Source organism: Fukomys damarensis, unplaced genomic scaffold (assembly GCF_012274545.1).
Source record: "Fukomys damarensis isolate Sample0158 unplaced genomic scaffold, DMR_v1.0_HiC HiC_scaffold_34, whole genome shotgun sequence".
NCBI classification, from domain to species: Eukaryota; Metazoa; Chordata; class Mammalia; order Rodentia; family Bathyergidae; genus Fukomys; species Fukomys damarensis.
This window is the reverse complement of record NW_022900946.1, coordinates 20,093,010-20,106,797: the sequence shown is the minus strand read 5'-3', so window position 1 is coordinate 20,106,797 and position 13,788 is coordinate 20,093,010. Positions and strand designations below refer to the sequence as shown.

At 41.9% G+C, this 13,788-nt stretch overlaps 1 protein-coding gene and 1 pseudogene across 1 annotated transcript; both read left to right on the top strand.

The window, feature by feature from the left end:
- The first annotated feature begins 401 nt into the window (after positions 1-401).
- Positions 402-1,564, top strand: LOC104876144 (annotated as a pseudogene).
- Positions 1,565-6,775: 5,211 nt separating this feature from the next.
- LOC104876230 (olfactory receptor 1361) lies at positions 6,776-7,711 on the top strand. Its single transcript, XM_010644188.2, has one exon. It carries the CDS (start codon positions 6,776-6,778, stop codon positions 7,709-7,711), a length of 936 nt encoding a protein of 311 aa, XP_010642490.1.
- The last annotated feature ends 6,077 nt before the right edge of the window (positions 7,712-13,788 follow it).

Here is a 13,788-nt window from a genome sequence, read left to right as displayed (position 1 = left end):
GTTATCCTAGTGTAGGCATAAGTATTTGATGTGAAGTTCTTTGATAGGAACCTCTTTTGCAACATCTTTCAAATATGCAAAGTAACAATGAGAGTCCTGAAACATTGGTTGTGACTTGAGATAAAGCGGGTAATGAGCATTTGTATTATCTCTCTATGAGCTACTAATGGTTCAGATAGATCTGGGGTGGAGGAAGAACAGAGAGATACAAGCAGAGTCTCACTGACCCAAGTAAGAAAAGTATCAAAACTAAATGGTAGGAATAAAAGTGTGGTGGGGGTGGGCACAATGTCATGAGCAATTCTATCAACTGACTTACAGTCAGGATCCTTCCTGGAGCCCAATCATATCCATATCATCTTGTTTGGGTTTTGAATTCTCTGTCTTCTGGGCTCAGCATCATGAGAGGCCTGAACCAGTCCAGCATGTCTGAGTTCCTCCTCCTGGGCCTCTCCAGGGAGCCCCAGCAGCAGCAGCTCCTCTTCGTGCTATTCCTGACCATGTACCTGGCCTCTGTCCTGGGGAACCTGCTCATTCTCCTGGCCATCAGCACAGACAATCGCCTACACACCCCCATGTATTTCTTCCTCAGCAACCTGTCCTTCGTGGACATCTGCTTCTCCTCCACCTCTGTCCCCAACGTACCGGCCAAACATATGCTTGGCAGCCAGGCCATCTCTTTCAATAGCTGTCTCATGCATATGTATTTTCTTATTATCTTTGCTGTTATGGAGAACTTGTTCCTGGCTGTGATGGCCTATGACCACTTTGTTGCCATCTGGCACCTCTTACATTATACCAGAAAGATGACCCATCAGCTCTGTGCTGTGGTGCTGGCTGGATCTTGGGTTGCCAAAAACCTGAATCTTCTGTTGCACACCCTGCTGATGGCTCAACTCTCATTTTGTGCAGACATTGTGATCCCCCACTTCTTCTGTCATGTGCCCATCTTCCTGGGACTCTCCTGCTCAGAGACACAATTGAACGACGCCATGATTGTTAGTGAGGGTGCCCTGATAATGATCATCCATTTGTCTGCATCCTGGCCTCCTACATGTGCATGAACTATGCTGTCCTGAGGGTATGGTCCATGCAGAGATGATGGAAAGCCTTCTCCACCTGTAGCTCACACCTGTCTGTGGTCTCCCTCTTCTTCGGCACCATCGTTGCTGTGTATTTCAACCCTGCATCCTCTCACTCAGCTGAGGACACCATAGCAACTGTGCTGTACATAGTGGTGACCCCCAAACTAAACCGTATCATCTACAGTCTGAGGAACAGAGACCACAAAGGGGCTCTATGAACAGTGCTCAGCACAAGTATATCCTCTAACTGACAAAGGTACCCTGGACCTCTCTTTTCCAGGCAAAGAAGTATTTACCAACTCACTGAAATGTAGCGATCTAGTTGTCAGTTTCTTCAAGGAATTTAGAATAACTATGTTCAGTACATACTTATCCATGAATTTTGGCTTAGGTAGGACCCCACTCCTCAAAATACGTGATGACATTTGGTTATAATTCATATGTCTTCAAAAGTCAATTCTTTTTTTTGAGCACTTTGCACGCCTATAGATCAACCCGAGTTCAATACCCAGTGGGGGTGAAAAAGAAAAGAAGAGAAAATCGAGGATAACTGTCAAAGGTACACACAGCAACGTCTATGCTCTCGGAAGTAACGACATTGATGTGTTAATGACAACACTCACGTGGCATGATTTGGGTCACTATGGCTACTGTGTGGTTTTCTGAGCTTGGTTCTCCAACAACTAGATATCCTTTATCATTCTCATAAAATTTTTATTTGATTTGACCCAGAAGTACCTGGCTTTTGTTTGCAACAAATAACTGTGAGCAATAATAGATTCTAGTCTGTCTTCAGAAAATGTCTTGAACCCTGAACTGGGCAGCCAGCAATCCTTACTCCAGTTCATCTCTACTTCTCTGTATGGTTGTACATTTTTTCATTGTTTTGCTGGATCTATAGACATTTCATTGTTCATCTGTGAGTCAGCCAGAAGAAAGATGCAAGCTTCTGCATTTACATGTACAAATCAAGTCATACTGAGAATGGTGTACTAGCACAGTTTCAGCTCCCCATCCCTGTCCAATCATGAATTCTCACTGGGGCCTACTGTGTTGAGACACACCTGTAATCCCAGCACTCTGTGAGACTGAGGCGCAAGAACCACAGGTTTGAGCCCAACATGGGCAATTTAGTGACTTAGTGAGTCCATATTCCAAAAAATTAATAAAGAAAGTGGCTGGGGATGTGGCCCAGTGCAAAGATCCTGGCTTCAATCCCTAGTAGTGTAAAGAACAAAAAAACACAATGCAAAAACAATAAACATCAACACCTCAGTGGGGAGGGGATGATAGAGTATACATTGGGTGGCTGGAGTCCACACTCCTTAGAGTTTATCGATTGTAGTGCCATAAGCAGAGAACTGTGAGCCACTGCAAGATGGGAAGTCATTTCAGAAGTCTACTCTAGGAGCATGGAGCTTCTCAATCGTGGCATGCTATGTACTCCTGAATATCACTCCAAACTATATTCAGTGAAATTGAAAATACAATTAAAAGTTTACCAACATGAAAATCCCAGGTCCTGATGGTTCACTTCTGAATTCTTCAAGAAATTTAGAGAAGAAATATTGCCACGACTCTTTAAACTTTTTAGTGAAATTGAAAGAGAAGCAATACTTCCAAATATACTCCTGGAAGCAAGTGTTGCTTTTATTCTAAAACCAGGGAAAGTCGCAACGAAAAAGAGAACTGCAAGCCAATCTCCCTAATGAACATAGATGCTAAAATCCCCAATAAGATATTGCAAACAGAATACAGAGGGTAATCAAGAAGATCATACACTCTGACCAAGTCAGATTCATGCCAGGGTGCAAGGATGGTCCAACATACGTACATCAATAAATGTAATACATTATATGAATGGAGGCAATGAAAAAAAACGTGATCATCTTAATAGGTGCAGAAAAAGCATTTGACAAAATTCAATCTCATTCATGATAAAAACCCTGCAGAAAATTGGAATAGATGGTCTTTATCTCAACTTCATCAAGGCTATGTATGAGACACCAATAGCAACATCATAATAAATGGTCTAGAACCGAAAATCTCCACACTAAAATCAGGAATGAGACCAGGATGTCCACTATCACCAGTCCCATTCAGTATAGTTTTGGAAACATTAGTCACAGCAATTAGACAAGAGTAAGAAATAAAAGCAGTAAAGATAGGAAAGGAGAAATTAAACTGTCATTATTTGCTGACAATACGATACTCTACATAGAAGACCCAAAAAACTCCACCAAAAGACTTCTAGACTTCACTGACAGATTCAGTGAAGTAGCTGGATATAAGTTAAACACTCAAATACTGACAGCTTTCTTGTATACAAAAAACAGACTCACTGAAAGCTAAATTAGGGAAATAATCCTTTTCACAATAAATCCAAAAAAAGAGAGAAATATCTAGGAATCTATCTGACACAAGAAATAAAAGACCTCTAAATTGAAAACTACGACACTTTGAAAATAGAGATTTAAGAGGATATAGGAAAATGGAAAGACATCCTTTGTTCCTGTGTAGGAAGAATCAATATATTGAAAATGGCCATACTTCCAAAATTGCTAAACAGAGTCAGTGCAATCAGTACTGAAATCTGAACAGTATATCTCACAGAACTAGGGAAAACAATCCTAAAATTCATTTGGAGTCAGGAGAAACTTAGACTAGCAAAAGACATTCTAGGCAACAGAGACATGGCAGGGCATATAACAATCCCCAACTTTTAACACTATACTACAAATCCACTGTAATAAAAGCAGCACGGTACTGTCAATGAAACAGACCGGAGAAGGAATGGAACAGATTAGAAGATGGAGAACCAACTCCTTATATATTAGTTACCTCATCTCTTTTTGGGGAGGGGATGGTGTTTGGGGGATCGACTGGGTTCTTGAGCTTGGGAGGCAAGGGGCAGTGCCACTGATCTAAATCCCTCACCTGCAGCTACCTCACCATTGACAAAGGTGCCAACCATCTTCACTGGAGGTAAGAGAGCCTCTTTAATAAATGGTGTTGGAAAAACTGGATTTTAATTTCTTAAAGATTAAAACAAGACCAGCATCTTTGATGGTGCATTAAACTAAAATCCAGTGAATTAAAGATATAAATATTAAAACAGAAACACTAAACTTGCTGGTACATGAATTAAGTAGAACACTTGAAGATATTGGCATCAGCAAAGACTTTATGAACAAATCCTGAGTAGCATGGAACCAGTATAGAGAATCAACAAGTGGGATATCTTCTTTAATGAAAGCTTCTGCACTGCTAGAGAAATCACAGGCAGAGCTAAGAGACAACCCCAATGTGGGAAAATATTCTCACCCGCTGTTCCTCAGAAAAAGGTCTACTATCTAGAATATATAAAGCACTAAAAAAACCCAGATTTCCCAAATACAAAAACCCAATTCAAAAATGGGCATCTTGCCGGGTGTGGTGGCGCACACTGGGGAAGCTGAGGCAGGAGGATCACTGTGAGTTCGATACCAGCCTGGGCTACATAGTGAGTTGCATGTCAGCCTCAACTACATAGTGAGACCCTGTCTCAAAAAATTAAAAACCAAACCAAACCAAAACAAAACAAAACAAAAATGGGCCTCGGAAATGAACAGACATTTCTCAGACAAAGAAGTAAAAGCAGCAAATAAACATGAAAAAATGTTCCACATCATGGGTCATTTGAGAGATGCAGATGAAAACAACACTGAGATTCCATCTCACCCCAAAAGAATGGCTGCTATTTAAAAGAAGGGTTGATTTAATGAATAAGAAATGCTGTCAGGGTTGGGGGAGATAGGAACCCTTTTCCATTGTTGGTGGGAGTGCAGACTGGTGCAACCACTGCGGAAATCAATATGGTGATACCTCAAACAACTTGGATGAGAAGTCCCACTTGACCCAGCTATTCCTCTGTTGGGTATTTTCCCAAAATGATTTAAACAATGATAGCACACTGATATATGCTCACCCATCTTTACAATGGCACAGTTTGTAATAGGTAAAACTTGGAAAGAGCCCAATTGCCCATCAACGGGAGACTGAATGAAAAATGTGTTTTTAATAAATGGAGTACTATTCAGCCATAAAGAATGACAACTTAGATATATTTATAGCTAATGGATGCACATGGGGGGCATACTCATAAGTGAAATTAATAAATCACACATGTGTAAATACTGAATAGTTTCTCTGTGTCAAAAACTAAGTGTGAATAAGGATCAAAATGTACCCGTGATATAGCGTAATACAAAGAAAAGGTCTGAAAAGGTAGATGAAGTTGGAGGGGTAGGGGAAAAGTAAAAAGGGAAAAGAAAAAATATGTGAAAAGGAAAAATGTGGAAACAATTTGTTTGTAATCTGGAAAGGGTGGTGAGGTTGAAGGGATGGCTGGACAATGGGGCAAAATAACCAAGATAAGTCACGTAAAACTACAAGATTCCAAAGATGAATTAACTGCACTGTATACCCAAAACATACCAACAAACTTAATAAAGACAAAAAATCACTCCCTATCTAATTACAAAAAGATTACTCTTTACATCAACTACTTTAAAGGATCAAGTTCAACTTTGTACTGCTACCTTTTCCTCACTGTCCCCCTCCTGCCTCCTGTCTGCAAATGTGGCATTAACTGTATGCAGTAAATGACAAGATACCAGAAATAAGGTGGAGTGGTTTACTCCGATAACACTGAAATAGCTCCAGTCTCTCAGCTAAGGAAAACTAGAAGAACTCCAGTAACACTGAAATAGCCCCAATCTCTCAGCTAAGGAAAAGTAGAAGAAAACATTTTAACAATTGACTTGCCAAACCCATAAATTTAATCTGAGATCAGCAGATTATGCAATTTTGAGATCTAAGATATTTCTCTGAAACACGTGTCTCATCAGATTGCTTTATCTGCAAGCTCTGACACAGGACTTAGATGATAAACTTTGTGATCCTTGTTGGTCCACTGGGATCAGGAAATAGGGGGGACAATTACTTTGTGTTCATCTCTAATGAGACCCTTAGGAATCTAGTCCCACTGGCTATAAATGCTACTGTAAATAACTCTATGAATCACCCAAACATCCTTCCCACAGCAAAGATTAGGACATGACTATCTTGCCTTGTCTGGCTCAGAAGCTGCCTCTGTCTCTGAGACTTTCCAATCCTTACAGTAAAGAAGAGAACTGACCAACAACCCCAAGGTGAAGGGCACGGATGATACCAGCACTGGTCTCTGCAGGTCCTAGCAAAACAGCGGAGATGCTAGTACTTCTTTACTAGTAAAGGATGTTCTCTGAGGAACCACCTTTGCTCACCCTTCTCTAACCAGGGAGTAATGAGGTTGGTGAATCCATGTTCTGGAGCTTAAGATAACCACAGTCATAATCAGTTGTTTCTCTTGTCCTTGTGAGCTGCCAAAGAGTGGGAGAATGCTTAGCACAGACCTCCATAAAACAGATCTACATAATTGCAGCGAAGAGCTGTGTGCCTCTATATGCTGTTTTAACTTCATATCTTGCTATTGTAAAAGAATGTGTTCATTGGGCCATTGTCATCTGGGATTGAGAGTTGAAAGACTCAGCAGCTCTAATGAAGATTGGCTAATGTGACAAAGGATAGAACAAGACTTGTTCCATCTAAGCAGTTAGGTTCTGCATTTCTGACCTCAATCTCTCTCCTTTGCAAATGCACGCAAAACTATGAGAAACCTGAACCAGTCCAGCATCTCTGAGTTCCTCCTCCTGGGCCTCTCCATGCAGCCCCAGCAGCAGCTCCTCTTCGTGCTATTCCTGACCATGTACCTGGCCTCTGTGCTGGGGAACCTGCTCATTGTCCTGGCCATCAGCACCGACACTCGCCTACACACCCCCATGTATTTCTTCCTCAGCAACCTGTCCTTTGTGGACATCTGCTTCTCCTCCACCACTGTCCCCAAGGTGCTGGCCAATCACATGCTGGGCAGCCAGGCCATCTCCTTCTCTGGCTGTCTCACACAGATATATTTTGTTATTATATTGGCTGACATGGACAATTTCCTCCTTGCTGTGATGGCCTATGATCGCTTTGTTGCCATCTGCCACCCCTTACATTACACCATAAAGATGACTCATCAGCTCTGTGCTGTGCTGCTGGCTGGATCTTGGGTTGTTGCCAACCTGAATGCTCTGTTGCACACCCTGCTGACGGCTCGGCTCTCATTCTGTGCAGACAATGTGATCCCCCACTTCTACTGTGATGTGATTCCCCTCCTGAGACTCTCCTGCTCAGACACACATCTCAATGAAATGATAATTCTTTATGAAGCAGGGCTGATCATGATAGCTCCATTTACTTGTATTCTGGTGTCATATATCCTTATAGTGTGGGCTGTCCTGAGGGTCCCATCTAGGAGAGGAAGATGGAAAGCCTTCTCCACCTGTGGCTCCCACCTGGCTATCGTTTTCCTCTTCTATGGCACCATAATATCTCTGTATTTCAATCCTTCATCGTCTCATTCAGCAGAGAAAGATACCGCAGCTGCCATGATGTACACAGTGGTGACTCCCACGCTAAACCCTTTCATCTACAGCCTGAGAAATAAGGACATGAAAAGGGCTCTAGGAAAAGTCATTACAATAAAGTTTTTCTCTACTTAATGATGATATAGGCTAGGGAAATCATGAAAAGTTAAACTAATTTTCCAGAAAATCTGTTTTGTTTTTTCTGCTATATGAAAGTTAGCATTTATCCTTTGTAAAAGAAGCATCTAATATCTACCTAGGGAGAATAAAGCCCTTCATATAGACTCTTTAGGTTAAAGATGGAAAGAGCCCCTTAGATCAAATGACCATCGTAATTGTCAGTATCCGGTGGACAAAACCCACTGGAAGCACAACTGTTGCTGAAAATGCTTGCTGTATTGCTCATTACAACAAAGGAGAAGGTGTACCTGTGGGGAATAGTGAGGCTTGTCACTGTAAGTGTGCCTGAGGATTTATTCTAGGCCCTGAACTTGTGTGAAGTGACGAGGAGTGATGTTGAGGCTTGCTGTAGACGTGAATATCTTAATACATCTCATCTGGAAGGAGGGAAGGTGTGGTTGGCAAAGAAGTTCAGCTGCACATATGAGCCAGTGTGGGTGGCAGTGCTTGGTCATTTTTGTGGCCAGGACAATATTCATAGATTTATGCTCCATTGTGATTAGAGCTTGGTCTTAATTTGTCTTGATCTCTCGCAGTCATAGTGGGCTTATTTGATATTGATATTCTGTGGAATTTTGTGTGGCCTTAGGATGAGCACCAAGACCAGTAGTTGTGAGGGCGGGGATGGCTCTCCAAGATTGGGGTTGTTTACTTTTTCTTACATGGAAACTTTGAGTGAAGTACATCTAAAAGGAAGATGAAATTGGTAAAGAGGAAAGAAAAGATGGGTTTATGTAGAGCTTCAGGAAATCCTAATTCTTCCATTCCTTTGCCCTAATTTCTTCTCTCTTCTCATCTAGGTTTACATTACAGTAGAAATATGGGTAAGTTAAATAAGAAAGAAATGTATTCCATAATGCCAACGTCTGGCCATGTCAAACAACTCTTCCTTGTTTTTCATGTCCTGTTCCATTTCAGTCAATAAATATGTATTTAATCATATTTATTTATTTAAATTTTTGTAGTACTGGTGATTGAACTCAGGACCTTGTGCTCACAGAGCAGGCATGTTGCCACTGAGCTAAATCCCTGGCCCTGGCCCTACAGGCATTTTTTAATTTAGCCAATAATTTATAATCTGGCTTTTCTCTCTGTCTCTGTCTCTGTCTCTGTCTTTGTCTCTTTCTCTCTGTCTTTGTTTCCCCTCCAGCCTTTCTCTTTACTACTCCGATAATGTATATCTGGTGAACTTTACACTGTCCACATTTCTTTCAGTCTTTGTTTTTTTATTGTATTTTCCTCTCTGTTCTTCATCTTCTCTGAACTCTACTAATAAACCTTCAAGCTTGCATATTCTTCCACCAATTCAAGTCTATTGAATTCCTGTAATGAATTTTTCATTTCAGTTACAGAATTTTCCAACTTGAGAATTTCTATCTGGCTCTTTCTCTCTCATTTATTCATGCATTTATTTGTTTATAGGAGTACATGTTTGCAGTACACAATTATTACATTTTTCCTAGGGAGTTGGTATAAGTACATAACAACTCAATTCTTAATTCTACCCTCCCCAAACCACCCTGCTCCTTCCAACTCTTGGTCTCCTCCCTATTTCATTTTTTGTCCCAGTTGTTTTTCCCCCGTCCTTTTTCCCTTCCTTCCCTCCCTTCCCTTCATCTGTTTGGAAAAGATCTCCTTATTTCCTATTTATCTTTTATTTACTCCCATGCTATATATTTGAGTTTCTCATAGAAAACAGTTATGCAAATAAGCTTCTTTGTCTGACTTATTTCAATCAATATTATGCTCTCAAGGTGCATCCATTTAACTATAAATGCCTCAAGCTTATCTTTCTTCATGGCAGAACAGAATTACATCGTGTGTAAATACCGCACTTTGTTTAGCCATTCATCTGTTGCTGGGCATATAGGCCATTTCCAAGGTTTAGCTCTAATGAATCGTGGTGCTGTGAATATGGGTATGAATGTCTCATTGCAACATGATGACCTAATCGTTTCAGGGAGATTCCTAGAAGGAAAATAGCTGGGGCAATGGAATTTCTATTTCATTTTTAAAGGGAGCTCTAATGTGTTTGTACTAGTTTACATTCCCACCACCAATGTGGTTTACATTTTTCCACATCACTGCCAGCATTTGTTGTTATTGATTTCTTGATATTAGCCATTGTTTCTGATGTAAGATGGTATCTCAATATTCTTTTTCTTTGAGTTTCTCTACGGGTCAGTGATGTTAAACATATTCCATGTATCTATTTTCCACATGTAATTGCCATGTGTTCTACAAAGTCGACTTCATTTCACTTGCCTATTTTTTTGTTGGCTCTTTTGGTTTTTTTGGTGGGGTCTAATTCTGAGGTTTTTATTTTGTGGTTTTTTGAGACAGAGTCTCACTATATAGTTCAGATTTCTCTGGAACTGAATGTGTTTCCCAGGGTGGTCTCCAATTCGCAGAGATCCTCCTTTCTCAGCCTCCTCAGTGCTGGGATTACTGGCGTGTGCCACCACACCGGCTTCTGTTGAGTTCTTTGTATATTTTAATGGTAAATCCTCTTACCTATACATAGTTGGCAAGAAAAAATTTCCAATTCTCTATACTCTGTTGGTTCTTTCCTTCACTGTGCTGAAGCTTTTTAACTTGGTAGCACCCCATTTATTGATTTGGGCATTATTTGTTGCACTATTGGAATTCTCTTCTGAAAACCCTTGTCTGGCCTGCCTTTGTTTTAAAGATTTCTTTAACACTTTATCTCCCAGCAGATTATCTCCTTCTCAATCTGATGTGGCACTGTCATCCTACTTCATTTCATTATTTAATAATGCTATCATTGACTTCTGTGAACATTTTATAATACCTACTTTGAAGTATTTAGGTTGAATCTGACATTTACTCTTTCTCAGGCTGTCTCTACCAAGTGCTCTTCTTCTGGTGTGTGAGTCACGATAGCCTGATTCTGTGCAACCTTTCCACTTTCATTTTGTTGTAAAATGGACATTTTGAAAATATCACCTCTCTGGTTATTGGTCCCTCTTCCTCTGCAACTTGCTTATTTATCTGCTCATTTACTTATTTAGTCATGACTGTGTTTCAGTGAAATCCACCCCTCGGGCCCCTTCCACAACAGTGTTGAGCCTGTGATGTTCCTCATGCAGGTACATGTTGGGAATGCCCATAGCCACCTGACATGCCCTTGAGCTGGGAAGGCATCTCTTACACTCTTAACACACTAGCTGTACAACTCCGGTGATTGATTGTCCCAATGTTCTGATAGAGCACAAATTCTCTACCAAAGACTGTAACCACATTGTAAGTCCTTTAAAGGAATTGTTTGTGAGGTTCTTGTTTGGTATGTATTCTGGCCCTGAGAAGGGCTCCTCTGTTTCACTTGCCAGCTTTCTCTGGCAGAGCAATTAGCCTCCAATAGATGATGTTCATTACATGCAAGAATCTCTTCACAGTTGTCTTTCAACTGAGCTTCCAAGGTTCTCGAGAGACTCACATTGTAAGTCCTTTAAAGGAATTGTTTGTGAGGTTCTTGTTTGGTATGTATTCTGGCCCTGAGAAGGGCTCCTCTGTTTCACTTGCCAGCTTTCTCTGGCAGAGCAATTAGCCTCCAATAGATGATGTTCATTACATGCAAGAATCTCTTCACAGTTGTCTTTCAACTGAGCTTCCAAGGTTCTCGAGAGTGCTCTCAGGTATAAACTTCATACAGTGTTGCCTATTAAGCCAGATTCTTTTCTTTTCATTTGAGACAGGGTCTCCCTATGTAGTTGAAGCTGCCTTTGAACTCAGTATGAGGTGGCCAGGATGGCCTTGAACCCGAGGTGATCTTCCTGCCTTGGCCTACAGAGTGCTTGGATTACAGGCATATCCCAGCATGGCTGGCTAAGCCAGTTTCTTAGGAAAGAGATCAAGAGCTGTTCATGGCCTGCTTCTCCTCTTAGGTAAAATCCCTGAGCCAGTGCTCTGGAGATGAGGGTGGGAACAATGACAACATTCTGAAAGACACTCGCTCCAGGTGCTGAAGTCATGCTGGGTCGGTAGGTGGGTAGGTAAGGGGCACAGAAAGTTGAGGTACATTCAGGTTACCTCTCCTAGCATGGCATCATAGCCATAAAAGTAACACAGTCCGCTTGGGGTCCCAGTGTTCTCAGCAAGCCATGTTCAGATGTGGGTTGGGAAGAAGAATGAAGCCTCTGCCTCCCAAGTGCACTCACTTAGGACTCAAACTCAGCAACAGGAAAGCTGGACGCATTAAGCACAATGCTGAAGTGCACTGGCCTGGGGATGGGGGAGAGAGACCCTGTGCTCCTGGCTGCAAGAGCTCAGAATGAAGCTCTGCCTCCTTGAGCTGGGAAATTCCAAAAGGTCTGCAGGGGTCTTCGATCAAATACCACTTACTCTCATTTTCATCCTGAGTGCTCATAGATTTTTTTTGAAGATTTTTCCTTTACCTGCTATTAACCTTTAGGGTACTTTTCAGGGGCATTGGGTAACTTACACCCGTTTATTGCAGTGAGAATAGATTCTTGGGGTGTAAGACGATGGGTGGTAGCAAGTTGATTAACATTTAAATCAGTAGCTTTTGAGTAAAGCAATTTACCCTCCTAATGTGGGTTGGCCTTATTTGATCCTTTGAAAACATCCACTTCCCATGGAAGAGGGAATTCAGCCAGCAGGATGCCTTTGGATTCAGAGTGTAGTATCAACTCTTCCCTGGGTCTCCAGTCTACTGATTGACGCTGCAAATTTTGGACTTGCCAAGCCTCTACGACGACATGAGCAAATTCCTCATAATTTAAAATCAATCTCTGTCTGTCCATCTGTCTGTCTTTCTCCCTCTCTCTTTCACAACCAGTGGTTTTGAAATAGGAGAGGAGGGTGTGGCAAAAACTGTCTAGGGAGCAGACATGACCTGCTAGTTACAGATACTGGAACTTGTACACAGAACAGGTCCCAAAGCCCTGCATTTGGATTTCTTGTGAGAACTTGAATGGATTTTCAACAGGATGGACTTGTCCTGGGGTGTAGGACTCAGAAGTCAATGTTCTCATGGATATTCTGGAGATTTAGACAGTAGAAAAAGACACAAATGTCAAGAAGAGAATACTACTGTGGCTTTCCTCACAATATCCCACCCTGACTTTTCCAAGGGTTTTCTTTATCTTGTTTTTTCCCCGTTTTACCTGGCCAAAGCTTGCTCTGCAGAGCAAGTTTCTCCCTCATTCTTTTTCAAATGAACTTTGCTACTACTTTTTGTTTACTTCATTCAGTTCTCTGTTGGAAATGAGAAGAACCTGGAGTCTAACCCCAGAAGGAGTGGTGAGCAGGCCAGAACCTGGTAATTGGTGAGCCACTTTTAGGAGGGCTACTGATAACGTTTTGGAGTAGCCAGCCACAAAGAATCAAAAGCCAGGAGCTTCTGATAACAGTTTGACTATAAAAAAAGTTTGACTATAGATGGTGTTACCCAAGAGACCATACGTTACAGGTTTGGACCCAGGGTGATGCTACTGAGAGATGCTGTGGACCTCGAGGAGACCCGGTTTTGTAGTGGTCCTGAATCCATCAGGGACATGGCCTCAAACAGCACTGTGAGACCTCACTTTTGCTCTCTGCTTCCTGGCTCAAGATAGGACTGCTTGCTCTGACCTCTTCCTGCCATCACTATCACAAGTTGACTGCCAATATGCTGCGAGTACAAGGCCTTTCTGATAAAATTAGCCATCCTCTTCTCTTTGAGAGCTGGTTTGGAGGTTCTAGCAGAGGAGAGCACTTACTCATACTCCCTGACTGGGAAATGGTCCTCCTCTATGGGGAGTGGTTGTCTCTTCGACTGAGTATGCAGCTTGGGAAGGGCCGCACATGGAGTGCAGAGGGAGGAAGCCGACACCTGCCTCGCCAGCCAAATCAGCCGCATCAACCCCGGCAATCAACCCTGGCAGATGTCGCAGCCAGATCGCCCTCACATCCCTCATTTTCTGTATTTGCAGCCGACAACCTGAGTGAAGCATGCTGGAATGCAGCCAGTCCTCGGGAAGTGATTCAAAGCCTCAAGTGGGAAACCATGA

Coding starts and splice junctions, on each gene's coding strand:
- LOC104876230 (XM_010644188.2), top strand. CDS start 6,776: ATGAGAAACCTGAACCAGTCCAGCATCTCTGAGTTCCTCCTCCTGGGC.